This window comes from Choloepus didactylus, chromosome 16, assembly GCF_015220235.1.
Source record: "Choloepus didactylus isolate mChoDid1 chromosome 16, mChoDid1.pri, whole genome shotgun sequence".
Classification (NCBI taxonomy): domain Eukaryota; kingdom Metazoa; phylum Chordata; class Mammalia; order Pilosa; family Megalonychidae; genus Choloepus; species Choloepus didactylus.
In genome coordinates, this window is record NC_051322.1 from 54122240 (window position 1) to 54150197 (window position 27958).

Consider the following 27958-nt stretch of genomic DNA (forward strand, 5'->3'; position numbering starts at 1 on the left):
GTAATCTGATCTGTTCCCCACTTAAGCTACCTGAGATAGGTTCTTTTTAAAATGAAACTGTCCCTGACATATAAGTTAGGGTAGATGGTCTGCTTTGAGGAACAACTCATACGCGGTGCCCATTAGAATTTTAAGCATGAGCACTTCTTTTATTTACCTTCTCTTAAGCTTACAACTCCCTTGTACTGACACTTTCTATTAAGCGATAAAGATTAAGGAGCTACAAGAGACTTTGACAGGGCAAGGACAGATGACTAATTTTTTTTTTTAAATCCACTAGAACAAAAACAAGGGGTCAGGCAAAGGTTTTGTCTAAATTGTACAAGTAAAATAAGTGTTGTCTAGTCAGTATTTAAGAGCAAGATTCCTAAGTAGATAAAATTGTTGCTGATTTCACTGTTTAAATGACCCCCAGGTATAACGGTGAAGTCCTTTGTAGTGTTCGTAACCACAAGAAAGCTGTGATGTGCCTTATGGAAAAAATCGTGTGTTAGATTAGTTTTGTTATTCAGGCAAGAGTTATAGTGCTGTTGGCCATGAGTTCACTGTTAATGAATCAGCAATATATATGTTAAATAAAGTGTCTTTAAACAGAAACACACATAAAACAAGGTTATGTATTAATCAGTTGATGAAAATGTAACCAGAGGCTTGCAGGAACCATTCTCAGAGTACAGTGGTTCAATGTTTGTTAATTCTGTGTTTGGAGTGATTTACAGAGCATACCTACTGCATATAGTAAGAACTGACTGTATTTGCTGTTTTCTCTTCTGCCTGAAACTCTTTGCCCAATACCTGCAATGCTTGCTTCCTCGCTGTATTAGGTTTTAGCTTTAGATTTTTTTTGTTTCAATGATCATACATATTTATCAAGGCAGGATGGCTTTAGGAAAGGGTGGGATCCATCATGGGGAGCTGGGAAGGGAAAGGCAGGAATGGGAGGTGGGGTAAGAAATGTAAGAAAAAACAGTCTGGGGTCAAACAAATTGTTCATCAAAGGGTGGCACCAACAAAATTTTCACTAATGATTCCTACTTTAAGCAGGTACTGACAACACAGGTAAGTGCCAGGACCCCATCTCTTCCCTTGTTTCTCTCTCCCAATTCTTCCCACCACCATGCATTTTAATGCTTCATGGCTCTTTCTCCCACATGTCCCTTGGACCCATGTTACTTTGCATTCCGGGGTTGATGGGTGTGGCCCGTATGTCTGTAGCCCCGGGTGCATGATCTCAGAACCATTGCCACTGGAAACTAATACAGTTGTAACAAAATGTACCATGTGCTGGATGGCTTAAAACAACAGAAATGCATTCTCTCACAGTTCTAAAGACTAGAAGTTCGAAATCAAAGTGTTGGTAGGGCCATACTTTCTTTGAAGGCTTTAAGGGGAATCGTTCCTTACCTCTTCCTAGTCTCTGGCGGTTGCTGGAAATCCTTGGTGTTCTTGGCTTGTAGACACATCACTCCAGTCTCGGCCTCCATTGTCACATGGCATTTTCCCTGTATATCTGTGTCCAAATTTCCCTCTTCTTATAAGGATACCATATATTGGATTTAGGGCCTACTGAAATACCCACTATGACCGCATCTTAATGAGATCACATTCACAGGTTCTGAGTAGAAATGAATTGGGGTGTGGGGGGGAGGCACTATTCAATCCAGTAAACTAATGTTATTCACATCTCTTTAAAAGTCACCGTATCATATCAAGGAGGTCTTCTTTGACCACCTATATAAAATAGCAATGCCCTCCATTGCCTCACTCTTTTTTTTTCCTCTCTTTTATACTTTTTAAACAGCTTTATTGAGGTGTGATCAACACACAATAAACTGCACGTATTAAAAGTGTACCATTTGATAGATTTTGACATGTGAATACAGTATCAAAATCATTATAATGCATGTGTCTCTCATGCCTGATAGTTTCCTTGTGCCCCTTTGAAATCCCTTCCTTGGTCAACCACTGATCTGCTTTCTGTCACTATGGATTAATTTACATTTTCTAGAATTTTGTATGAAGGCAGTCATGTAGTATGTTATGGTTTTTGTCTGGCTTCTTTCACTCAGCCTAGTTATTTTGATATTCATGTTGCGTGTATCAAAAGTTAATTGTCTTTTGCTGAGTAGTATTTCATCATATAGATATGTCACAATTTGTTTATCCGTTCATCAATAGGTGGACAGTTGGGTTTCCAGTTTGGGGCTCTTACAGATAAAATGCTATGAACATTTGTGTACAATCTCTGCATGGACATATGCTTTTGTTTTTCTTAAATAAATACCTAGGAGTGGAAATGCTGGATCATATGGAAGGTGAATGTTTAACTTGTTAAGAAACTGCTAAACTGTTTTTTCAAAGTGTTTTACCATTTTATATTCCCATCCTAGTATGTGAGAGTTAAAGTTCTCCCATATTCTTGCCAATAATTGTATGGTCAGTCTTTTCAATATTAGGTGTTTTAATAAGTGCTTAATTTTATCTCTTCTTGATTTAATTTGCATGCTCCTAAGGACTAATGATGTTACACATCTTTTAATGTGCTTATTTGCCATCTATGTATCTTGTTTTCTGAAGTATCTATTCAAATCTTTTGCTCATCTTTAAATTGGATTGCTTATTTTTATTGAGTATTGAGAAGTCTTTGTGTGTTCTGAATACAAGTTCCTTATCAGTGTTCTGAATACAAGTTCCTTATCAGACACATGATTTGCAAATATTTTTCTTCTCTCTGTGGCTTGTCTTTTCATTTTCTTAACAGTGTCTTTTGAAGAGAGGAAGTTTTAATATTGATGAAGTACAGTTCATCATTGTTCTCTTTTATGGATCATGCTTTTGGTATTGTGTAAGAAACTCTTACCTAATCCAAAGTCATAAAAATTTTCTCCTGTGTCTTCTAAAAGTTTCGTATTTTTAGGTTTTATATTTTGGTCTGTGATCCATTTTGAGTTCATTTTTGTTTATGGTGTGAGGTATGAATTGAATTCTTTCCCTAAATAAGATAACTACTTTTCCCCATATCCCCCTTATTGAAAAGACTATATTATATGTCTATGGAATTGTCTTTATGTCTTTGTCAGAAATCAGTTGTCCATAAATGTGTGGGTCTATTTCCAGGCACTATTCTGTTCTTTTGATCTATTTGCCTTTCTTTATGCCATTACCCCACTGTCTTGATTACTGTAGTTTTACAGCAAGTCTTGAAATTAGGTCTTACTAGTCCTCCAACTTTGTTTTACCGTTTCAAAGTTATTTTGGCACTTCCAGTCCTTTGCATTTCTGTTTGAATTTTAGAATTAGCTTGTCAATAGCTACATAAAATCCTTCCGGGATATTTTTTTTATTAAAATTGCCTTGAAACTAGAGATCAATTTGGAGAGAATTGCCATCTTTACATAATGTTACCGAGTCTTTCAACCTATGAATGAGGCATATGTCCCTTAAAAAATAATTTTCAACAGTGCTAAGTAATTTTCAGTGTGCAATCTTCCACAGTTTTTTTTTTCAGATTTATCCCTGAGTATTTTATATTTTTTGATGCTTTGTTTTTTGATTGTTAGTTCCAGTATATACAAATAAAATATATTTTTCATGTTGATCTTTTATCAAAACTGAAAGTTTTATTGAATTTTCCACATAGACAATCATCTTGTCTATAAATAAAGACAGTCATTTCTTCCTTTCCAATCTGAATGCCTCTATAACTTTCCAACCTGAATGCCTCTATATTTTTCCTTCTTTACCTCCAATTACAGTGACTAGAACTTCTAATACACTGTGAAATAGAAATGGTGATAGTGGACATCTTTGTCTTGTTCCTGATTTTAGGGGGAAAGCTTGTATATCTAGGATAAATTCTACTTTTTATATCCTTTTTATATATTTTTGGATTTGATTTGCTAAAATTTTGTTAACAGTTTTGTATCTGTATTCATGATTGATATTGAGCTATAGTTTTGTTTCTTGTAATGTCTTTGTCTGGTTTTATTATCGGGGTAATACTGACCTCATAGATTGAGTTGGAAAGAATTTTTCCTTCAGTTTTCTGGAAGGTTTATGTAAAACTGGCATTAGTAGACTATTCTTTCTAAAATTTGGTAGAATTCACTGGTGAAGCCATCTGGGGCTGGAGTTCTCTTTGTGGGAAGGTTTTTAATTACAAATTTAATTTCTTTATTAGATACAGAGGTATTCAGATTTTCTATTTCTTTTTGAGTAAACTTTTCTTTGTGTTTTCCAAGGAATATGTCTATTTCATCTATGCTGTTGAATAATTTATTTATTATTCTCTTACTATCTCTAGGTTCTGTAGTGATATTATCTCTTTCAATCCTGATGTTGGTAATTTATGACTTCCCCCCCTCCCTCATCAATCTGGCTGCAGATTTTTATCTACTTTATTGACCTTTTCAAAAAGTCAGCTTTTGTTTTTATAGATTGCTTTTCCCTTTTGTTTTCTGTTTCATTGATTTCTACTCTGATTTTTATTTTTTCTGTTCTGCTTTCTTTGGGTTTTATTTGTTATTTTTCCAGTTTCTTAAGGAGGGAGCTGAAATCCCATTGATTTAAGACCTTTCCTTTCTAATATAAGTGTTTATTGGTATAAATTTCCCTCTAAGTACTGCTTTAAGTGTGTCCCACAAATTTTTGTATGCTGTTTTCCTTTTCAATTAGTTCAAAATATATTCTGTAAATTTAACATATTTTTGTTTATATTTAAACAGTTTTTCATGTATGCAGCATACAGTTGGGTCTTGCTTTTTTATCTAGTCTGGCAATCTTTGCCTTTTAATTGGCATGTTTTTACATTTATCTTTAATGCAATTGTTGGTATGGTTAAATCTGTCATGTTGATACTTGTTTTTTATTTGTCTTGTCTGTTTTTTATTTTTCTTTTCCTCTCTTTTAATTTTTTTTGTGTGTATATTTATCAGGTTCGTTAAGATATAATTCATGAACTATACAGTACATCATTTTAGATGTACAGTGCAATGGTTTTTAGTATATTCAGAGTTGTGCAACCATTACCACAATCTCAGTTTAGAATGTTTTCATCACCCCCAAAAATAATCCATGTTCCTATTAGCAGTTCTCATTTCCCTCCAAACACTTGGCCCTATGCAACAACTAATCCATTTTCTATCTCTTTACATTTGGCTATTTTGGACATTTAGGATAAATGGAATCATACAAAATGTGGTGTTTTGTGATTGGATTCTTCTACTTAACCTAATGTTTTCAAGGTTCATACATGTTGTAACATGTATCAGTACTCCATTTCTTAAATGGTCAGATACTGTTCCATTGTATTAATATGTACCACATTTTGTTTATCCATTCCTCTGTTCATGGACATTTGGGTTGTTTCCACCTTTTGCCTATTTTGAATAATGCTTCTATGAACAATTGTGTACAAGTTTTTGTTTGAACATCTGTTTTTAATTCTTTTGCGTTATATACCTAGGAGTAGAATTTCTGGGTCATATAGTCCTATTTTTAACTTACTGGGGAACCACCAAACTGTTTTCCACAGTGTCTACACCATCTTACATTTCCACTAGCAGTGTATGAGGGTTTCAGTTTTTCCACAACCTTACCAACAATTGCTATTTTTCCATTTTTTAATTATAATCATCTTATTTTGGTATGAAGTACTATCTCAGTATGGTTTTTTTTTTTTTTTTAATCATTTTATTGAGATATATTCACATACCACGCAGTCATACAAAACAAATCGTACTTTCAATTGTTTACAGTACCATTACATAGTTGTACATTCATCACCTAAATCAATCCCTGACACCTTCATTAGCACACACACAAAAATAACAAGAATAATAATTAGAGTGAAAAAGAGCAATTGAAGTAAAAAAGAACACTGGGTACCTTTGTCTGTTTGTTTCCTTCCCCTATTTTTCTACTCATCCATCCATAAACTAGACAAAGTGGAGTGTGGTCCTTATGGCTTTCCCAATCCCATTGTCACCCCTCATAAGCTACATTTTTATACATCTGTCTTCGAGATTCATGGGTTCTGGGTTGTAGTTTGATAGTTTCAGGTATCCACCACCAGCTACCCCAATTCTTTAGAACCTAAAAAGGGTTGTCTAAAGTGTGCGTAAGAGTGCCCACCAGAGTGACCTCTCGGCTCCTTTTGGAATCTCTCTGCCACTGAAGCTTATTTCATTTCCTTTCACATCCCCCTTTTGGTCAAGAAGATGTTCTCCGTCCCACGATGCCGGGTCTACATTCCTCCCCGGGAGTCATATTCCACGTTGCCAGGGAGATTCACTCCCCTGGGTGTCTGATCCCACGTAGGGGGGAGGGCAGTGATTTCACCTTTCAAGTTGGCTTAGCCAGAGAGAGAGGGCCACATCTGAGCAACAAAGAGGTATTCAGGAGGAGACTCTTAGGCACAAATATAGGGAGGCCTAGCCTCTCCTTTGCAGCAACCGTCTTCCCAAGGGTAAAACTTATGGTAGAGGGCTCAACCCATCAAACCACCAGTCCCCTATGTCTGTGGTCATGTTAGCAACCATGGAGGTGGGGTAGGCGAATACCCCTGCATTCTCCACAGGCTCCTCAAGGGGGCACTACATCATTTTTTTTCCTTGTTTTTCTTTCTTCTTTTTTTTTTTTTAACTTTCCCTTCTTTTTTAAATCAACTGTATGAAAAAAAAAGTTAAAAAGAAAACAAACATACAACAAAAGAACATTTCAAAGAGACCATAACAAGGGAGTAAGAAAAAGACAACTAACCTAAGATAACTGCTTAACTTCCAACATGTTCCTACTTTACCCCAAGAAAGTTACATAATATAGCAACCTTTCTGTGAACTTGTTCCTACTATATCCATCAGAAATTAACAGACCATAGTCATTTCTGGGCATCCCCAGAACGTTAAAAAGCTTATCTGTTCTTCTTGGATTATTGTTCCCCCTTCCTTAATTACTCTCTACTGCTAGTTCCCCTACATTCTACATTATAAACCATTTGTTTTACATTTTTGAAAGTTCACATTAGTGGTAGCATATAATATTTCTCTTTTTGTGCCTGGCTTATTTCACTCAGCATTATGTCTTCAAGGTTCATCCATGTTGTCATATGTTTCACGAGATCGTTCCTTCTTACTGACGCGTAGTATTCCATCGTGTGTATATACCACATTTTATTTATCCACTCATCTGTTGAAGGACATTTGGGTTGTTTCCATCTCTTGGCAATTGTGAATAATGCTGCTATGAACATTGGCGTGCAGATATCTGTTCGTGTCACTGCTTTCCGATCTTCCGGGTATATACCGAGAAGTGCAATCGCCGGATCGAATGGTAACTCTATATCTAGTTTTCTAAGGAACTGCCAGACTGACTTCCAGAGTGGTTGAACCATTATACAGTCCCACCAACAGTGAATAAGGGTTCCAATTTCTCCACATCCCCTCCAGCATTTGTAGTTTCCTGTTTGTTTAATGGCAGCCATTCTAACCGGTGTTAGATGGTATCTCATTGTGGTCTTAATTTGCATCTCTCTAATAGCTAGTGAAGCTGAACATTTTTTCATGTGTTTCTTGGCCATTTGTATTTCCTCTTCAGAGAACTGTCTTTTCATATCTTTTGCCCATTTTATAATTGGGCTGTCTGTACTATTGTCATTGAGTTGTAGGATTTCTTTGTATATGCAAGATATCAGTCTTTTGTCAGATACATGGTTTCCAAAAATTTTTTCCCATTGAGTTGGCTGCCTCTTTACCCTTTTGAGAAATTCCTTTGAGGTGCAGAAACTTCTAAGCTTGAGGAGTTCCCATTTATCTATTTTCTCTTTTGTTGCTTGTGCTTTGGGTGTAAAGTCTAGGAAGTGGCCGCCTAATACAAGGTCTTGAAGATGTTTTCCTACATTATCTTCTAGGAGTTTTATGGTACTTTCTTTTATATTGAGATCTTTGGTCCATTTTGAGTTAATTTTTGTGTAGGGGGTGAGGTAGGGGTCCTCTTTCATTCTTTTGGATATGGATATCCAACTCTCCCAGCCCCATTTGTTGAAAAGACCATTATGGCTCAGTTCGGTGACTTTGGGGGCCTTATCAAAGATCAGTCGGCCATAGATCTCAGGGTCTATCTCTGAATTCTCAATTCGATTCCATTGATCTATATGTCTATCTTTGTGCTAGTACCATGCTGTTTTGGCAACTGTGGCTTTATAATAAGCTTCAAAGTCAGGGAGTGTAAGTCCTCCCACTTCGTTTTTCTTTTTTAGAGTGTCTTTAGCAATTCGAGGCATCTTCCCTTTCCAAATAAATTTGATAACTAGCTTTTCCAAGTCTGCAAAGTAGGTTGTTGGAATTTTGATTGGGATTGCATTGAATCTGTAGATGAGTTTGGGTAGAATTGACATCTTAATGACATTTAGCCTTCCTATCCATGGACATGGAATATTTTTCCATCTTTTAAGGTCCCCTTCTATTTCTTTTAGTAGAGTTATGTAGTTTTCTTTGTATAGGTCTTTTACATCTTTGGTTAAGTTATTACTAGGTACTTGATTTTTTTAGTTGCTATTGAAAATGGTATCTTTTTCTTGAGTGTCTCTTCAGTTTGTTCATTTGTAGCATATAGAAACATTACTGACTTATGTGCATTAATCTTGTATCCCGCTACTTTGCTAAATTTGTTTATTAGCGCTAGTAGCTGTATCGTCGATTTCTCAGGGTTTTCTAGATATAAGATCATATCGTCTGCAAACAATGACAGTTTTACTTCTTCTTTTCCAATTTGGATGCCTTTTATTTCTTTGTCTTGCCGGATTGCCCTGGCTAGCACTTCCAGCACAATGTTGAATAACAGTGGTGACAGCGGGCATCCTTGTCTTGTTCCTGATCTTAGAGGGAAGGCTTTCAGTCTCTCACCATTGAGTACTATGCTGGCTGTGGGTTTTTCATATATGCTCTTTATCATGTTGAGGAAGTTTCCTTCAATTCCTACCTTTTGAAGTGTTTTTATCAAAAACGGATGTTGGATTTTGTCAAATGCTTTTTCAGCATCTATTGAGATGATCAATTGATTTTTCCCGTTCGAGTTTTTAATGTGTTGTAATACATTGATTGTTTTTCTTATGTTGAACCATCCTTGCATGCCTGGAATGAACCCCACTTGGTCATGGTGTATGATTTTTTTAATGTGTCTTTGGATTCGAATTGCAAGTATTTTGTTGAGGATTTTTGCATCTATATTCATTAGGGAGATTGGCCGGTAGTTTTCCTTTTTTGTAGCATCTTTGCCTGGTTTTGGTATTAGATTGATGTTAGCTTCATAAAATGAGTTAGGTAGTGTTCCATTTTCTTCAATGTTTTGAAAGAGTTTGAGTAAGATTGGTGTCAGTTCTTTCTGGAAAGTTTGGTAGAATTCCCCTGTGAAGCCATCTGGCCCTGGGCATTTATTTGTGGGAAGATTTTTGATGACTGATTGGATCTCTTTGCTTGTGATGGGTTGGTTGAGGTCTTCTGTTTCTTCTCTGGTCAGTCTAGGTTGTTCATATGTTTCCAGGAAATTGTCCATTTCTTCTACATTGTCCAGTTTATTGCCGTACAGTTGTTCATAATATCCTCTTATAATTTTTTTAATTTCTTCAGGATCTGCAGTTATGTCACCTTTTTCATTCATTATTTTGTTTATATGGGTCTTCTCTCTTTTTGATTTTGTCAGTCTAGCTAGGGGCTTGTCAATCTTGTTGATCTTCTCAAAGAACCAACTTTTGGTGATATTTATCCTCTCTATTGTTTTTTTGTTCTCTATGTCATTTATTTCTGCTTTAATCCTTGTTATTTCTTTTCTTGTACTTGGTTTAGGATTGGTTTGCTGTTCATTTTCTAGCTTCTTCAGTTGATCCATTAGTTCTTTGATTTTGGCTCTTTCTTCCTTTTTAATATATGCGTTTAGTGCTATAAATTTCCCCCTTAGCACTGCTTTTGCTGCATCCCATAGGTTTTGGTATGTTGTGTTCTCATTTTCATTCATCTCTATATATTTAGCAATTTCTCTTGCTATTTCTTCTTTAACCCACTGATTGTTTAGGAGTGTGTTGTTTAACCTCCAGGTATTTGTGAATTTTCTAAGTCTCTGATGGTTATTGACTTCTAATTGTATTCCATTGTGGTCAGAGAATGTGCTTTGAATAATTTCAATCTTTTTAAATTTATTGAGGCTTGTTTTATGTCCCAGCATATGATCTATTCTGGAGAAAGTTCCGTGAGCACTAGAAAAGTATGTGTATCCTGGTGATTTGGGATGTAATGTCCTGTAGATGTCTGTTAAATCTAATTCATTTATCAGATTGTTTAGGTTTTCAATTTCCTTATTGGTCTTCTGTCTGGTTGATCTATCTATAGGAGAGAGTGATGTGTTGAAGTCTCCCACAATTATTGTGGAAACATCAATTGCTTCCTTTAGTTTTGCCAGTGTTTCTCTCATGTATTTTGTGGCACCTTGATTGGGTGCATAGACATTTACGATTGTTATTTCTTCTTGCTGAATTGCCCCTTTTATTAGTATGTAGTGGCCTTCTTTGTCTCTCAAAACATCCCTGCATTTGAAGTCTATTTTATCTGAGATTAATATTGCTACACCTGCTTTCTTTTGGCTGTAGCTTGCATGAAATATTTTTTTCCATCCTTTCACTTTCAGTTTCTTTGTGTCCCTATGTCTAAGATGAGTCTCTTGTATGCAACATATTGATGGTTCATTTTTTTTGATCCATTCTGCGAATCTATATCTTTTAATTGGGGAGTTTAATCCATTTACATTCAACGTTATAACCGTGAAGGCATTTCTTGAATCATCCATCTTATCCTTTGGTTTATGTTTGCCATATTTTTCCCCTCTCTCTATTAATATCCTTTATTGTACCCATACCGAATCTCTTTAGTACTGAACCTTTCTCCAAGTCTCTCTGTCCTGTCTTTGTTTCTCTGTCTGTAGGGCTCCCTTTAGTATCTCCAGTAGGGCAGGTCTCTTGTTAGCAAATTCTCTCAGCATTTGTTTGTCTGTGAAAAATTTAAGCTCTCCCTCGAATTTGAAGGAGAGCTTTGCTGGATAAAGTATTCTTGGCTGGAAATTTTTCTCACTCAGAATTTTAAATATATCGTGCCACTGCCTTCTCGCCTCCATGGTGGCTGCTGAGTAGTCACTACTTAGTCTTATGCTGTTTCCTTTGTATGTGGTGAATTGCTTTTCTCTTGCTGCTTTCAGAACTTGCTCCTTCTCTTCTGTGTTTGACAGTGTGATCAGTATATGTCTTGGAGTGGGTTTATTTGGATTTATTCTATTTGGAGTTCGCTGAGCATTTATGATTTGTGTATTTATGTTGTTTAGAAGATTTGGGAAGTTTTCCCCAACAATTTCTTTGAATACTCTTCCTAGACCTTTACCCTTTTCTTCCCCTTCTGGGACACCAATGAGTCTTATATTTGGACGTTTCATATTATCTATCATATCCCTGAGGTCCATTTCGATTTTTTCAATTTTTTTCCCCATTCTTTCTTTTATGCTTTCATTTTCCATTCTGTCATCTTCCAGGTCACTGATTCGTTGTTCAGCTTCCTCTAGTCTTGTAGTATGAGTGTCCAGAATCTTTTTAATTTGGTCAACAGTTTCTTTAATTTCCATAAGATCATCCATTTTTTTATTTAGTCTTGCAATGTCTTCTTTATGCTCTTCTAGAGTCTTCTTGATTTCCTTCATATCCCGTACTATGGTCTCATTGTTCATCTTTAGTTCTTTGAGTAGCTGCTCTAGGTGCTGTGTCTCTTCTGGTCTTTTGATTTGGGTTCTTGGGCTTGGGTTATCCATATCGTCTGGTTTTTTCATATGCTTAATAATTTTCTGTTGTTTTTGGCCTCGTGGCATTTGCTGAACTTGATAGGGTTCTTTTAGGGTTTGTAGACCTATTGAAGTCCTTATCTCTAATTTATCAGATCTACAGCTTCGTGGAGTACACTTTCTCTAACTAACCAGCAGGTGGCGTCCATGAGCCACCTGTTCTCCACAAGCCAGTTCTCCCCTGCTTAGCCTTTTTGGTGAGTGGGGGAGTGAGTCTTGTGGGGCCCAATTGGTGTACCAAGCTTGTGTGTGTAGTTGGTGTTGCCTGCCCTGTATGTGGGGCGTGTTTCTGGGCAGTCAGGAAGGGGGGTTGGCCCTAACAATCAAATCTCCCTGGTGATCCTAGAGTTTTAAAGCTGCTGCAATAGTCTAATCCTTCAGTTCAGTCCTGCCACAGTTTGTCTCTGCCACTGACCCACAAGTCCTTGGTATTGGCGTATGGCTCCTGAGACTTGCAAGTGGGCCCCTCTTCCAGGCTGTGCACCCCGGGTCCTCTGTTGAGGGATGACTGTGCTATCCCTCAGGGCAGTTCTGGGCTGCTGGGCTGTGTAGGGAGGCTCCCAGTCTGCTCAAATGATGGCTGAATGGGGCTTTGTTAATTCACACTGCTCCACCTTCCCAACTCTGGGACAATCAGGTGAGGTTGCAGGGAAGGCTAATTTCCATGCCCAGTTTTGTGGTGTGTGCCTGTTATTTGAAGCCCTTCCGTCACACTGGGTTGTCTGGGGCAGCTCTGGGCTATGGGGCTGGCGATGGACAGGAGTGTTTCCTGTTCACCAGGATGGTGGCTGTGAGCGGACACCCCCGTTTTCTTGGGAAATTGTGGTGTTTAGTGAATTTTATCAGCCACTGAATTATTGCCTTTTGTCTCAGAGCTCTCTTAGTTCTGCTCTTGACTTGACGTGCCCAAATTGAAAGTCTTTGAAGCTTTCTGTATTGGGCTTCTTAGAGTAATTGTTTTAGAAAAAGAAAAAAGGATTAAAAAAAAAAAAAAGGGTCCTCCTCAGAGATCTAATGGGTTATTGAAATGCTAAGAGACAAAGCAACCAGGGCCATTAAGGAAAGGTCCATAGGGCAGAGAGATCGGCTTTTCTTCGGGATTTGCATATGCGCCTTAGGGCCTGAGCTCCGCCCTTCCCCTTTCTGTGTTCACCAGAACTCTAAAAATCCTCTGCTTTTATTTTGGAGTTTTTCGTGTTGTTTTTTTTTTTTCTATGCCTGTCTCCTCTCTGCTGGGCTGGCTGCTCACAGATTCTCTGGTGTCTGGTCTCTGTCTATCTATGGTTGGAGTCTGGATCAGTAGAATGAGTTTCCGATAAGAGCAGCCACTGCAGTTCTCCCTTCTCCTTCCCGGAGCTGACAGCCCCTCCTCCCACGGGACTGAGCCTGGCAGGGAGGGGCGCGGGTCCCCTGGCCGCAAAAACCCACAGATTTCGCTGATCTCAGCAGTTCGACATTTTCATGAGTGTTGTATGAAGTATGCCCAAAGACAGATTGCTCTGTGGTGTCCAGTCCACGCAGTTCCTGGCTTTCTACCTACTTTCCTGGAGGAGTAACTAAAACATACAGCTCACCAGTCTTCCATCTTGCCCCTCAGTATGGTTTTGATATGCATTTCCTTGATAACTAATGCTGTTGAGCAATTTTTAAATGTGCTTGTCAACCATTTGTATATCTTCTTTGGAAAAATGTATAGTCAAGTCCTTTACCCATTTTTTAATTGGGTCACTTATCTTTTTGTTGTTGAGTTGTAAGATTTCTTTATATTCTGGATATTAGACTGTCTTCATTAACCAGGATGCTAAGACAAATTCCACACAATGGATTGGCTTGATAACAGGAATTTATTGGCTCACAATTTCAGAGCCTAGAAGGTTTGCTTCCTTCTGGGTTCCTGGTTTCACCTCCTTCCCTTGGTGTTCTCTGACAATGTCTAAATTTCTTCTGCTTATAAAAGATTCCAGTAATCATCGAAGACCCACCCTCATTCATTTTGTCCTTGTCCTAACTAAAACAACATTTTCAAGAGATCTTTTTTACAATGGGCTCCCACAGGAATGCAGACTAAGATTAAAGAACATGTGTTTTGGGGGGTACATAATTCAATGTATCACAGTTCCCTCTGGACCCCAGAAAGACATGTTCTTCCCATACGCAAAATACATTCATTCCATCACAGAACATCCCAAAAGCTGTAAGCCATAATATGGCTTACATTCTCTAAATCCAGAGTCTCTTCAAAATCAATTATGGGCATAGTCCAACCTGGGGCAAAATACCTCTCAATCTGTGGACCTGTGAAATGTAGAAAACAGGTTATCTGCTTTCAAAATAACAGTAGTGGTACAAGCAAAGGACAGGCATTCCCACTCCAGAAAGGAAAAAATGGAAGGCAAATAGGTGTCACGGGTCCCAAATAACTCTGAAACTCAGCAAGGCAAATTCCATTAGAATTTAAGTTCTGAGTCATCTGTGGGTCAATGCTTTGTCCTCCAGGTCTGATGGAGCATCTGCTCCACCATTTCCTAGTGCTTGTGCAGTGGCCATGCTTTTCCTGAATGCTACAGTCTAGTCCCCAACCTCTCTGAGCACTGGAGTGTTATCAACACTTTGCCCAAAACCTGGATTGTGTAGTCCCTGTGCTCTCCAAACACTGGGGCAGCTAAACTGACGCCAGACAACTAGGCATAGACCTGACTCTCTCTGAGCTTTGGGGTGGAAGCTACAGTCTCCCTGAACATCGGGGTAGAAGTTGGGCAGAAAGCTTGCCCTCTCCAAGCACTGGGCCATATCCATCCTTGCCATGTATATGGATGGGTGCTCTCTTTTGGCCTGAGGAGATCTTTTTGTTTCAGACCTCTGCTTCCATAGTTCTGGCCTTGAAATCATTTTTCCTTCAAGTCATCCTTTCTCTTTCCCTTTAAGTCCAGGAGGGAAGTCCTTCTGTTCACACAGATTTCACAAAACCCTTGTTAACTTTTCATACAACTCAGGGATGGGGGGTGGGGTCCAAACCATCAGACAAAGTGATGTTCCACTGATCCTTCCAAATTAACTGCATTTCCAATCCTGACTTCCTCTGAGATGTCTGATTGGATCCATGTTCAGCCACATCCTTCTTAAGAAGGGATTATTTAGTTAAACCCTCATGTGAAACCCTGTTCTCTGGGGTCTCAATTACCAGAAGCTCAGGGAGAGTCCTGATAGAGCTGAGAATTTTCCAGATCATCAATTACTAGTTCCTTTGTGTATAAGAAATCAGTTCTAAGCTTATCTGTTTCCTCTCCCATTTACTAAAAGCTGCAAAGATAAACCAACTGCACCCACCACACTTAGCTTGGAAATCTCCTCAGCTAAATATCCAAGTCCATCATTTACAAGTTCCACCTTCAATCCAACCCTAGGACCCAATTTTGCAAAGTTCTCTGCTGCTTTATAAAAAGGATTGCCTTTCCTCCTGTTTCCAGTAACATCCATCATTTCCTTCTGGAGCCTTACCAGAAGTAGCTTTAATGGTCCGTATTTTCTACCAATAGTGTCTTGAAGGCAAGTTAAGATTTTTCTATCAAACGCTTCACAGTTATTCCAGGCTCTACCCATTACCCAGTTCCAACTCTGTCTCCACATTTTTAGGTATTTGTAAAGCGCTTCACTTTCTGGTACCAAAAATTATCTTAGTTTACTATGCTGCTAAGACAAATACCACACAGAGGATTAGCTTATCAATAGGAATTCATTGACTCAACAGTTCCAGAAGCTAGAAGACTTTCTTCCTTCTGGGGTTTTTAGCATTCTGGCTAGCCAGCAATCCTTGGGTTAGCTTTCCCATCATGTGGCAATGCCCTCTCTTTTCTCTTCTGGGTTCCTGCAATTGGATTAAGGCCCACCCTCATTCGGTTGAGCTATACCCTAAAAGCATCTTAAATAAATCCATTTATGATGTGCTCACATCTACATGTGAAAATATGTTTTTTTGGAGTCTATAATTCAACTTATCACTCAGAGCCTTATCAGATACTCTATATTGTTTGCAAATATTTTCTCCCATTTTGTGAGTTGTCTTTCACTTTTTGGTAGTGTCATTTGATGTACAAAGTTTTAGACTTTGATGAAGTCTAATCTGTTGATTTTTTTCTTTTGCTGCTTGTGTTTTTTGTGTCATATGTAGGAAAGCACTGCTAAATTCAAGATCATGAAGATTTACCCCTATGATTTCCTCTAAAAGTTTTATAGTTGTAGCTTTTACATTTTGGCTTTTATCCATTTTAAGTTAATTATTATAAATGAGATAAGGGTTCAACTTAATTCTTTTGCACATGGCTAGCCAGTGGTCCCAGTACCATTTGTCATACACTATGAAAAGACCATTATTTCCCCCATTGAATGTCTTGGCACCCTTGTTGAAAATCAATTGACCATAGACACATGGGTTTATTTCTAGATTCTCTATTCTGTTTCATTGATCAATATGTTTGTCTTTATGCCAGTATCACATTTTCTTGATTACCATTGCTTTGTAGTGAGTTTTGACATTGGGAAGTGTCAGTCCTCCAACTTTGTTCTTTTTCAAGATTGTTTTGGCTATTCTGGGTCCCTTGTAATTCTGTGATTTTTAGAATTATCTTGTTGATTTCTACAAAAAAGGTCATTTGGAATTCTGCTAGAGACTATGTTGAGTCTGTAGATCATTTTGTGGAATGGTGACATCTTAATAGTAATTCTTCCTATCCATGAACATGCAATGTTTTTCCGTTCATTTAGATAGTTTTAAATTTCTTTCATCAGTGTTTTGTAGTTTTCACAGTATAAGATATGCACTACTTTTGTTGGATTTTTTTCTTAAGTATTTTATTCTTTTGATGCTGTCTTACTTTCCTAGGCCTGCCAAAACACATGTCACAAACTTGATGGCTTAAGGCTACAGAAATTTATTGTCTCACAGTTCTGGAGGCTAGAAATCTGAAATCAAGATTTCAGCAGGGCCATGCTTCCTGTGACATCTGGGGGGGAAGAATCTAAGAATCTGTTCCATGCCTCTCTCTCAACTTCTTGTTGTGACTTGCTCACAATCCATGGTATTTTCTCCTTAGTTGCCATGCAGTGTTTTCCCCTCTGTCTGTCTAGTGGTGTACAATTCTCCCTTTCCTATAAGAGTATCAGTCATATATATTAGGACCCACCCTAACCCAGTTTGGCTTCATCTTAACTCATAATGTCTTCAAACACTCTATTTACAATAAAGGTAACATTCACAGGACTTGGAGTTGGGACTTGAACATGTCTTTTTGGGAGACACAATTCAACCCATAATATATGCTGTTGCAAATTGAATTGTTTTCTTAATTTCGTGTTGAACATATGAAATACAAGTAGAATTACTTTTCATATCATTATCTGCTAATTCTAGCATCTGTGTCATTTCTGGGTTAGTTTTGATTGATTCTTTTTTTCTCCTCATGTGGGTTATAATTTCCTCCTCCTTTGTATGCCATAAATTGTGAATTTTACTTTGTTGGGTGATGGATATATTTGTTCCTAGAAATATTCTTGAGCTTTGTTTTTGGGAAGCAGTTAAGTAAGTTAGAAACAACTTGATCCTTTTAGGATTGCTTTTAATATTTGCTAGACAGAACCACGGAGTGTTTAGTGTAGGGCTGAATATTCCCCACTACTGAGGTAAGACCGTTTGTAGTACTCTACCCCATGCCTTGTGAATTATAAAGTTTTTCGGCCTGAATGTTGGGAATAGACATTAATTCTGTTCCTGTTTAAGTGCAAAATATTATTTCCTCTAAACCTTTTAGGTGTCACTTTTTCAAGTCTTGGGTATTTTCCTTGCATTTATTGGCTTATCAGTACTGTACTGAATACGTAAGGGTACCTCTGCAGATCTTCACAGATCTCTTTCTCTTTCTGTACAGTTCTCTGGTATTCTGTCCTGCAAAGCTTAGCTACTTTTGGCTCTCCAGAGCCTCAGTTTCATCTCTTCAACTCAAGTTGTTTGGCAGGCTCAGCCTCAGTTCCCCCTCCATGCATTGTGACCAGGAATCTTTCAAGGCAGTAATCGGAGATAATTAGAAGGCTCACTACATTTGTTTCCCATCTCTCAGAGATGACCATCCTTTGTTGCCCAATGTTCAGTTTCATGAATAAGATTGTTTCATGTTTTGTGTGTTTCAGGCTGGAGGGTATATCCATCTTGACTGGAAACATGCCTTTATTTTTCTGAATAGCATTTCTTTCCACTTGACAGATTATTTAATTATTGCTTATTGTCATACTCCTCTTCCTTAGAATGTAAGCTCTTTAAAGACATCAGCTTTGTCTTTTTTTTTTTTTTTTGTAATTACTGTTGAGTCTCCAGCACCTAGTAGAACATAGCAAGTAATCAATAAATATTAGTGAATAAATAAAATATAAATAAATGAATAAATGAGGCATTTACTTCTTAGATTAGAAGTGATCACAAGAATAGAGAGAGAGAAAGAACATAAAAAGTGTTTGAAGAAATAATTTTAATACTTGTAACTGATTAAATAAATGGAAGGAAAGACAAATTTACAGACTCTTTTCATTCAATGTACTCTTCCTAGGCAATCTCATTTACTATCATGGTTTCAATTTATCAGGCTGTTGACTCCCAAATCTCTATTTATTATTAAGAGTCTGAATCTCTTTTCTGGAAATCAAATGCCTACTGAACATCTGTACTTACATGTATCATAGGTATATCGATTTGGTATAACCAAAACAGATTCATAATTTTTGTCACCCATACCTGTTCTTCCTTCTGTATTCTCTATCAAAGGGAAGGGCTCTTATCACCAAGCCAGAAAGCCAAGTGCCATGTTTGATTTTTAAGTTTCCCTCCTTGTCTCTCTCCCCATCTAATAAACGGCCAATTCCTGTTGGTATTCCTTCCTAAAAGCTCCTGAATCCATCCACTTCTTTCTAACCTACTGCCTTATTTTAGTTTAGACCATTATCATCTCCTGTCTTCATCATGACAGGGTCTCCCAAAGTATCTTCTTGCCTCCTTTCCCATTTATTCTTCACACTCTATTCAGAGGAATTTTCATCTGTAAAATAGAGTTAAGATTTACTGCATAGGCTATAGATGGATATGCACTTAATACAGTGTCTGACACACAGTAAGCTCTTAGTTATTGTTGAGATATGTTGAGTTAGCTATTGCTAATATGAGCCAGACTTCTTTTTCCCTATAATGTCAAGCTGTCTTACCAAACAATTCTTAGTTTCTACTCATTATTATATATTCTTTCTTACTGTCTCTTTCCCTAAGCATTCTGTATTTTTCACTGTTCTGTGCTTTAGCTATTCTTTCTATTTGAATTGCCCCCTTTTCTTTTCTCTGCTATTCATATCTTAGTAATTTCTTAATATACCCACATTGTCTGAAATACTTTTCTAATTATTTTAACTTATGTTAATCATTTCCTTTCTGAAAACTTGTAGAACTTATCTTCTGTACGGTGATTGCACTTTAATTTTTTATAAATATCGTCTTCTGTATTTTTCAGATTTATCACAGTGAAGAGCACATAATATTTGCTCAATAAATGTTTATAATTTCTTGAATATAATTTTTTTGGCCTACATTATTTAAAAAGTCTTTTAACGTGTCAGGTACTCTTCAATACTTAGGGTGTAAGGATGGATGAGACCTGTTCCCTGTTGTCAAGTAATTAATAATATAGTAGATAAATTATAGCTTGTGTTTGTTTAACACAGTGGTTTTTGACCTCAGCGTTCATATCATTTGTATGTACAACTCATTTTCATCATTAATATCTCATTACACATATTCACTAGGGGAGCGTTTCCCTACAACAGTAATACTCATTGATTTATAATTCTTTATAATTTAAAAAACCCTTTCTCATGTCTTCTTATTTAAGTGCCATAACAAATAAATGAGGTAGTAATTAATGAAACATTAATGGAAAGGAAATTGAGATTCAGAGAGGTGGATGTTACTGTCCCATCTTATCCTACATCTGCGGGAGCTTGTTCAGATTCAAATAGAAAGTTTACTCAAAGGTAGAATTTCAACTTGGCTTTAGTATCTAGGTAATCTAACAACTTCAATACTTAACAACATTTTAGCAATGATATTTAATCTACCCATCCTTCACCCCTGTCCCCCATGTGCACACTATTTAGAGTATTATAAAGCACATCCTAGATATGCTATCGTTTTACCTATAAATACTTTAAGATAATCATTGACTTTAAATTTGGCAGAATACAACTAAATAAACCTTAATTCTGTTCGTAGTGCTTTATTCCATTAGATGTGTACTGGGTGAATGAAACTCAACAGATACTCAAGTGTATCTACTTCTGTGGAAATGTAAACTTTAAGGGTATTGCTTCTTCTGGTACAGAAGTATTTCAACTCTAGAATACTTTCTTGATTTAAAATAATTAATGTGACTTGTAGGTGGAAATGTAGCCGAAGGAAAGAAGTAGCTAATGATGTCTTTTCAAATGAATGCTTTTCTTGGAAAAAAGGTGATTTTATGAGCCTTTTAAAATATTAAACACATTGAGGAACTTTTTTATAAAATGTGTATTTCCTAGTATGTCCCTTTTTTTTCCCCCTAGTTTTCTTCTTCTGTTTAAAGGGAATGATATTTCTTCTTTCCTCCAAAAACTAATTTAACAGATGTATATTAGATATTATTTATCTCCCTCATGGGATTTTGCTACTTCATTCATCACCTCTTTTATAGCTGCACTCTCTGTCTTTCTCTCCCATCCTGTCAGCTTACAGTCTTTCTACTTTACCTCATTAAAAACAACAAAAATTAAAATGACTGCCTGTCTAAATATCTCTGCTGACACTTCATTGGCCTCAGGGAAAGGCCCAGATTCTTGAACATGGATAGCAGGTTCTTTAACCTCTATTTCCCAGTTATTTTCCTATCCTCACTTGCCATTTATCTTAAATACCCTTGAGGTTGTTAATTCATAATAGTGAGTATAATAAATTAAATAGTTATAAAGTTGTCACACTAGCATATAACTTATGCACTAATACATACCTCATCAGAGTTTATACATAGAACCTCTCTCACTTACTATTGCTCAATTCAACAAAATTCATCAAACATTTAAATTCCTACAATGTGACTATTCTAGGCTCATTTGCTAGTTTCCTACATATTTAGGACGATGAAATTAATTTGCATTTGAATGTAGTTTCAGAAGAAATTACAGAGTGATGCTATATACCTAATATATAAAATTATTTGTTTGTTTTTGGTGCAGTTTCATTTGTATTATTATATAACAGTTTTTAAAATGACTTGTTTCTAATTTCCTATGTCAAACTCTTATGATAAAACCATGATCAGACTATTATCTAATTATATTTTTTAATCTTATCTTTTAGGGACAGTATGGAAATTACCAGCAATGAAAAAGAACTTGCATTCCAATAGCCAGTATCTCAGTAGCCATAATGTCACCTCAGCACTGTGGACACCTCTCTGTGAAGAGATTCTTCCATTCCATGTAGTTTTTGGAAAACCCTTGTGGATAAATGGCTGTTTCATCAGTAAGCAGCCTTTGTGGCTTAGTTGTAAAAGGCTTTAGTTATTCAAAAATACTCTTGATTTCACATTTCTACTCTAGATGGCAACATTGGACAGAAAATGCAATGACATAACCAATTTGTAATGATTTCAGAACTGTGTTTCAAATGGACTGTTACAGACTGAAAGGTGTGAACAGCTTTGTATGTTTATGAAGGTTAAGGGAATTTAATACTTTTCCACAGATTCTTTTGTAAGGGAAAGAGGGAAATGTACACTTTTTACAACAGCAATATTTTGTATATTATGCCTATTTCATGTGAAGAATATGCAAGGTGGCACACTGTGCACTTGGCAGAATCAGAAATCACTGTTAACTGGGTTGGAGTATGGTAGATGCTTGACTGTGTTGGTCTCAAAATGGTGCACTATAAAGATAAAGGTGAGGGAGAAGACAAAGCACACCATATGTCCACTGTTCTTATAGAGGAAATTCAAATCCCTTTTATCTATTAGATGATCAAGGGCACTGTGATACAGTTTTGAGTAGAAAAGACATTTTTTTTGAAATGCCTTCCAGTTTTGTGGATTAAACCCTTTTATAATGATCATTTATAATACAGTTTTAAAATATGAGGCAATAAGAATTACTTCACGTTTGATCTGAAGAATCTTTGGTAACAGTTTCATGTAAATGAGGTGGTAATCATAATCTTCTCCTAAAATAGCAATAACTGAAAATGGAAGTATTAATTTTACCTTGTTTGAGTAATCAGGGAATTTAGTAAGTAATATCAGAGGATTTTATAGATGATATTAAAGAAGAGTCAACATTGATCCAGTAGTTTTATTTTTTGACATTAGAAGGATAATTGTTTTATATAATAAAATAGTTCAGGAGACATTACAAATCTTTGTTTCAACTTTCTTAACTGGAAATATTGCCATTTATAAAAGGACACTTTTGTTTTTCCCTTTTTTATGTTGGTTAATATAAGAGAAAGAGATGTTCAGGAAAATGTTTATTGATGAGGTTTTGTTCTGATCTCTAGTAAAAGCATGGAAGTTGCATGCTAACTTTCTTTGTTTAGGATCATGGCATATTTAACCATTATATGAGACTGTCCTGTGCTTGATTATTTTAACTAACTTCAGGGATACTGCATTGGTCCAGGAAAGCATGCTTTGACAAGTTTTAACCAGAATTATTTAGGCATTATCTGAAAACATCTAGTCCAAAGGTAAGTTACTATTTTCATCACAGTTGCCTATGCCCAGGAAATAGATGTATTTTTTTATAATTAAAATGTTTTTCCCACTTCTAACCTGAAATGAAACAGAAGGGGTACCATAAATTTAAATAAGCAAAATATACTGTCTCAGCATATTGTAATTGAAAGGAGGACTTTCAGTGTGTGTGTGTGAGAGAGAGAGAGTGAGTGTGTGTTTTAAGGTCAGAATAGGTTTTTTTAACAAGTTGGTCAGTAGAAAATGGATATCAAGGTTTGAAGAAATAGAGCATGGAGAGCCTTATTGTGATTGAAATGCTTGTAGGTTCTGTGCCAATTTTCCACTACTGTGTACTTTGTTGCTATTTAAAACTGTATCAACTCTAACAGAAAAATAAATTATTTGTGATTGTAATTTTCTTATTTGTTTCTTTAAATTAGATCTCTTGACTCACTTGTTTTGTCTGGAGACTATGCAGTGGGTTTTTTATGTAAGTTATTCCAGTATAAGCGGACTATATTTGTGTTCTAGGACTTTTATCAAAATTCTCTTGCCATGCTCAAGTTAATTAGAATTAACTGTTCTGTAATCAGCATGTTATATAGGCTGTTTGTTACCGAATTCTTTCTCTGAAAATGAAGTCCATGAGGCTGTAATCAAGATGACTGAATTAGATAAATGAGCTGAGAAGACAGAATTGTACTGAACCCAACCTCATGTAGATATGCTATCTCATTTGAAATAAGCTCAATTGACATTAAGAAATAATTTGTCTTGCCAACCCATCTTCTGTTGTCTTATTCTCCTTTTAATGGAAACTAAAATTGCAATTTTAATAAGCAGAATTTCCTCTAGGACTTCCTTCCTGGAGACTAGTACATTTGCAAGGTTTAATTGTTTTATAACAGTCCTATTTCATAAAAGTTTTTAATTGGTGGTGACAAAAATTACATTACTCTTTTGATACTTAGTAAGAAGAATAACTTTACTAGTAGCTTTCTACCAAATATGACATTCCCATATAGAATATATGTTCTAAAACTGAAATTTTTATTTTATTAAAATGTATTATACCATGCCATAAAATTCCAGAAGCAAAATATTACTACGGAAAGAGCATGGTAATTATTGATAAACATTTACAAATACTTACGTGTACTAATTGTTTGAGAATTAAATTGTTAGTATTATTCTTTAGAATTATGGTAGCACATTGTTTTTGGTTTTACTTTTAACTTTTTAAAAGAATTTTCAATCATACATTAGAGTGGAGAGAATGGTATAATGACCCTCCATGTACCAGTTACCGAGCTCATCCTTTTAGCAACCCATGGCTAATCTTGTTTCGTCAACACACTCACCCACAGGTTGAAGCAATCAGTATGTCATTTAATCCCTAAGAATTTCAGTAAGGGTCTTTAAAAAATAAGTACTCTTTAAAAAAAAAGTTTGGATGATCTTTAAGGACTCTTTCCGTTCCTGAAATACTGTATTTTCAATGTTAACATTGAATTAGAAACCATCCTCAGAATCTGGATGTATAAATCATATGCCTTTTCCTTCAGTTTTAAAAATCACACAGGCTAAATAATTAAAACATTGACAGAAATACATTACACAGAAAGTATTCATTCTCCATAATTTCATCCCTTAAAGGTAACAATTATTAAAGGTTTGGTACATTTCTTCCAACTTGATTTTCCACACATAAGCTAACATATATTATTGTTTTGTTTTGTTTTAAACAAAAATGTAATTACACTACCTGTACTATTTTGCCCTTTTTTTGGGGGGTGGCAGTGGGGATGGGTTTGTTTTTTAAACTCAGAAGTATCTTGAATGCCCTCTATTCCTTTGTGGTATTTCTAATTTTTTAACTATTGCAAAAATAAAGTTTTCATGAACTACCTGACAGGTTTCTCTTTGTATGGTTGTTGGGGTATTGCTATGAAATAATTTCTAATATGCTAGGTATAAGGTTACGTATATTTTAAAAAGTGTCTTCCCAAAAGGTATACCTTTGCCAACACCAGATTATTAACCTTGTTAATTTTTGCAATTCTAGTAAGCTTTTAAAAATATTCTCTTGGAATTTAATTTGTATTACATTTGATTTATTTTAATGTTGAACATCACTTCAAATACAATATTTTTTATGTGAAATGCCTTTTAATGTCCTTTTTCCATTTTTCTGTTGCAACATTTGTCATGTAAGAAAGAGAGGAAAAATATGCATATAACGTATGGCTCTATATATGCACATGTTAATTCTTTGTCTCTTTTATGTGTTGTATGTATTGTCTCTTCATTATGCTTTAAACTTGCCTGTGTTGTCTTTCATCGTATTAAAGATATAAGACTTTATATACTAAAAATGTTATGCAGGATTTTATGCAAAATAACATTTCTAGAAGCAACCTCCCTAACTTGGAACCTCCCTAACTTGGAAATTTATAAAAATATTCCCCGTATTTGCTTTCATTTTTCAAAAATTAGTTTTTGTGTATGATATGATTTAGAGGATTAACTTTTTTCCTGTATGAATAACCAGTTATATCAGCATCATTTATTGAATTATCCATTTACTTCAACTGATTTGAGATGCCACCTTATTCCTTGTATTAAAAAAAGTTATAGTTAAGACATGTTTGATTTATGGCATTTCAAAGATTAGTTAGATTCATTTAAGAATAACTGCTTAATTTAATTGATAGTAAAGTTATGAGTATTGCAGTTGATGATTTTTCCTCCAAAATGTGTTTTCTATTGGATAAAAGCTATTACCAAGGGTATATACAAGGCCTGACTTCTGAATAGTAAGAGAACATTTGAAATGTGATTTTTATAGAATGAATAGAACCACTTAGAGAATTATGCTTGTTTAGATTTAAAAACTCTTTAATTTTCTTTTGTACCTTTCTAATTGTTTCTATAGTTACCTAAGTATGTTTGACTACAAAAAAATTAAGAAAACAGTAGGAATTTTTTGTTGTTGTTTGTTTGTTTACAAATCCAAGTCTCAGGCATAGACAAAGCAACAAAATATATGAGCTCTGGATTCATTAACTCAATAAGGACCTATAAATAGGATGACTGTGTAATAATGTTCAACCTGGGAAACTTGTCAGAGTGAAAGGGGGTGTGCGATATACATGAAAACACATAAACATAATGTATGTATGTTGTATATGCATGTTACATATTTACATATACACGTATTTTTTTTCCCTGATAGAGGTGCATAGTTTAAGAACTTAGATATGTCTAAGTGATACACTTACATTTAGGCTATAATCTTTAACTGCGTTGACATACAGAGAAGATTTTCGTGACAACTGTACATTTAAAAATTCTTTCTGCTCAAGATGGCAGAGTTAGATGCTTCAGGACTCTATGACCCACAGAAGCTTTGAATAACCAGGAAAAACTGTCAGAAACACCTTTCTTGAAACTCCAGAGAAAGTTATTGCAGTAACAGAGCGAGTGCTAAATCAAGAAGGCCACTTAAAAACAGTAGTATCTTGAGACGCCCTGGCTGGCCCCTCACCCACTCCTCAGCAGCTCAGTGTGGCGTGTACCCACACTCCAGTGCAGAACGCTGGTCCTGGTTCCGGAGGAAAGAAAAGAACCCTCATGTATATATGGGAGCATGTATGTCTGGCCTAGTCTGTTTGGTGGTGGCCTGAGGGACTTGCTGTCTTAGAGCTTGCCTTTTGTGTAGAAAGCTACTCACTGAGCTTTCCTATAAAACGAGGTGGGAGAGCAGTCAAGTCAATGCTACCTGGGGTAAGGGATTACTGGCTGTAGGACATACATAACAGTGGTGTGCCCAGGACTGTGAGGAAACTGTTTTCTAAGGAAGAAGGGACATTCAGAACCATGTATGTAGGGGAATTCCTAGGACCACATGCACATGCCCAAGATGAAGCATGCACAGAAAGGATCAGGGAGCCCTATGCTTTGGCATGGAGCTGTTTTCCAAATTTATTGTATGGATAAGTCCTGAAGGAGAACACTTACACAAGTCAATCTGCAAAGACTGGGTAAAGTGTTTTCTTTTCTTTCTTTCTTTTTTTTTTTTGTCAAAACATTAGCTGGATACAAGCTTAAGGAACAGAAGCCTCAGTCCAAATTCTAGCAATAACACTAAAATATCAGAATGTCCAGATTTCAGCAAAAGAAACATACAAAGAAATAGGAAGTGTTAGCCCAGGCAAAGATGATTAAAGCGTTAGAAACCATCAATGAGGAAGAGCAGACCTAGGGCATACCAGACAAAGACACCCTGCCCCCCCCCCCCAAAATAAAAGCCCTAAATATGTTCAAAGAACCAAAGGAAATACAGAAAAGAACTAAAGGAAATCAGGAAATGATAGATGAATACAAAGAATATAGAGAGATGAAAATTATGAAAAGGAACCAAGCAGAGCTGAAGACCATGGCAACAGAAAGTAAAAATTTCCTACAGGCGTTCAATGGGAGATTGGAGCTGGCAGAAGAAAGAATCAGAGCACTTGAAGATGAGACAATTGAAATTATCCAGTCTGAGGAGGAGACAGAAGAAAGAATGGAGAAAAGTGAACAGAGCCTGAGGTATCTATGGACACCATCAAGGATACCAGTATATGCATTGTGGGAGTTCCAGGAGAGGAAAGAGAGAAAGGGGCACAAAAAAAAAAGAATAATGGCTGAAAACTAACCAAATTTAATGAAAGACATGAATATACACATCCAAGATGCTCAACACACTCCAAACAGGATAAATCCAGATAGACCTGTTCTGCACCTTTTGAATGCTGAAGATAGAATTCTGAAAGCTGCAAGAGAGAAGCAATGTGTCACATACAAGGGGACCTCAATGAGATTAAGGGCCAGTTTCTCACTGGATACCATGGAGGCAAAGAAGGCAGTGGGAAGACATTTAAATTGCTGAAAGCAAAAAAAAAAAATGCCACCCAAGAAATCTGTATCTGGCAAAACTGTGTCAAAAATGGGGGGTGGGGTGGTGGTGGTGGTGGTAAACCATTCCTAGATAAACAAAAGTTGAGGGACTTCATTAACAGTAGACCAGCCCTACTAGAAATGCTAAAAGGTGATCTGTAGGTTGCAAGGAAAGACAACTAGACTATTGACTGAAGCTACATGAAGAAGTAAAGATCTCCAGTAAAGATAACGACATGAGTAAATGTGATACCAGTCGTATTTTATTTTTGATTTGTAACTCCACTTTTTATTTCCTACAGGACCTGAAAGGCAAATGCATAAAAATGTAATGATAAGTCAGTGGCTTAGGGCTCAGG

The 27958-nt window shown here is 36.3% G+C and overlaps 1 protein-coding gene across 2 annotated transcripts in view; it reads left to right on the forward strand.

Annotated features, from left to right (window-relative positions):
- SS18 (SS18 subunit of BAF chromatin remodeling complex) overlaps positions 1 to 23072 on the forward strand; it is a 114623-nt gene extending 91551 nt beyond the window's left edge. For both annotated transcript variants that reach the window (XM_037805888.1, XM_037805889.1), the window contains one exon: positions 21287 to 23072. In XM_037805888.1, coding sequence (XP_037661816.1) covers positions 21287 to 21313 — 27 coding nt within the window. In that variant the 3' untranslated portion in view covers positions 21314 to 23072. The remainder of the gene's footprint in view (positions 1 to 21286) is intronic.
- Positions 23073 to 27958: the final 4886 nt, after the last annotated feature.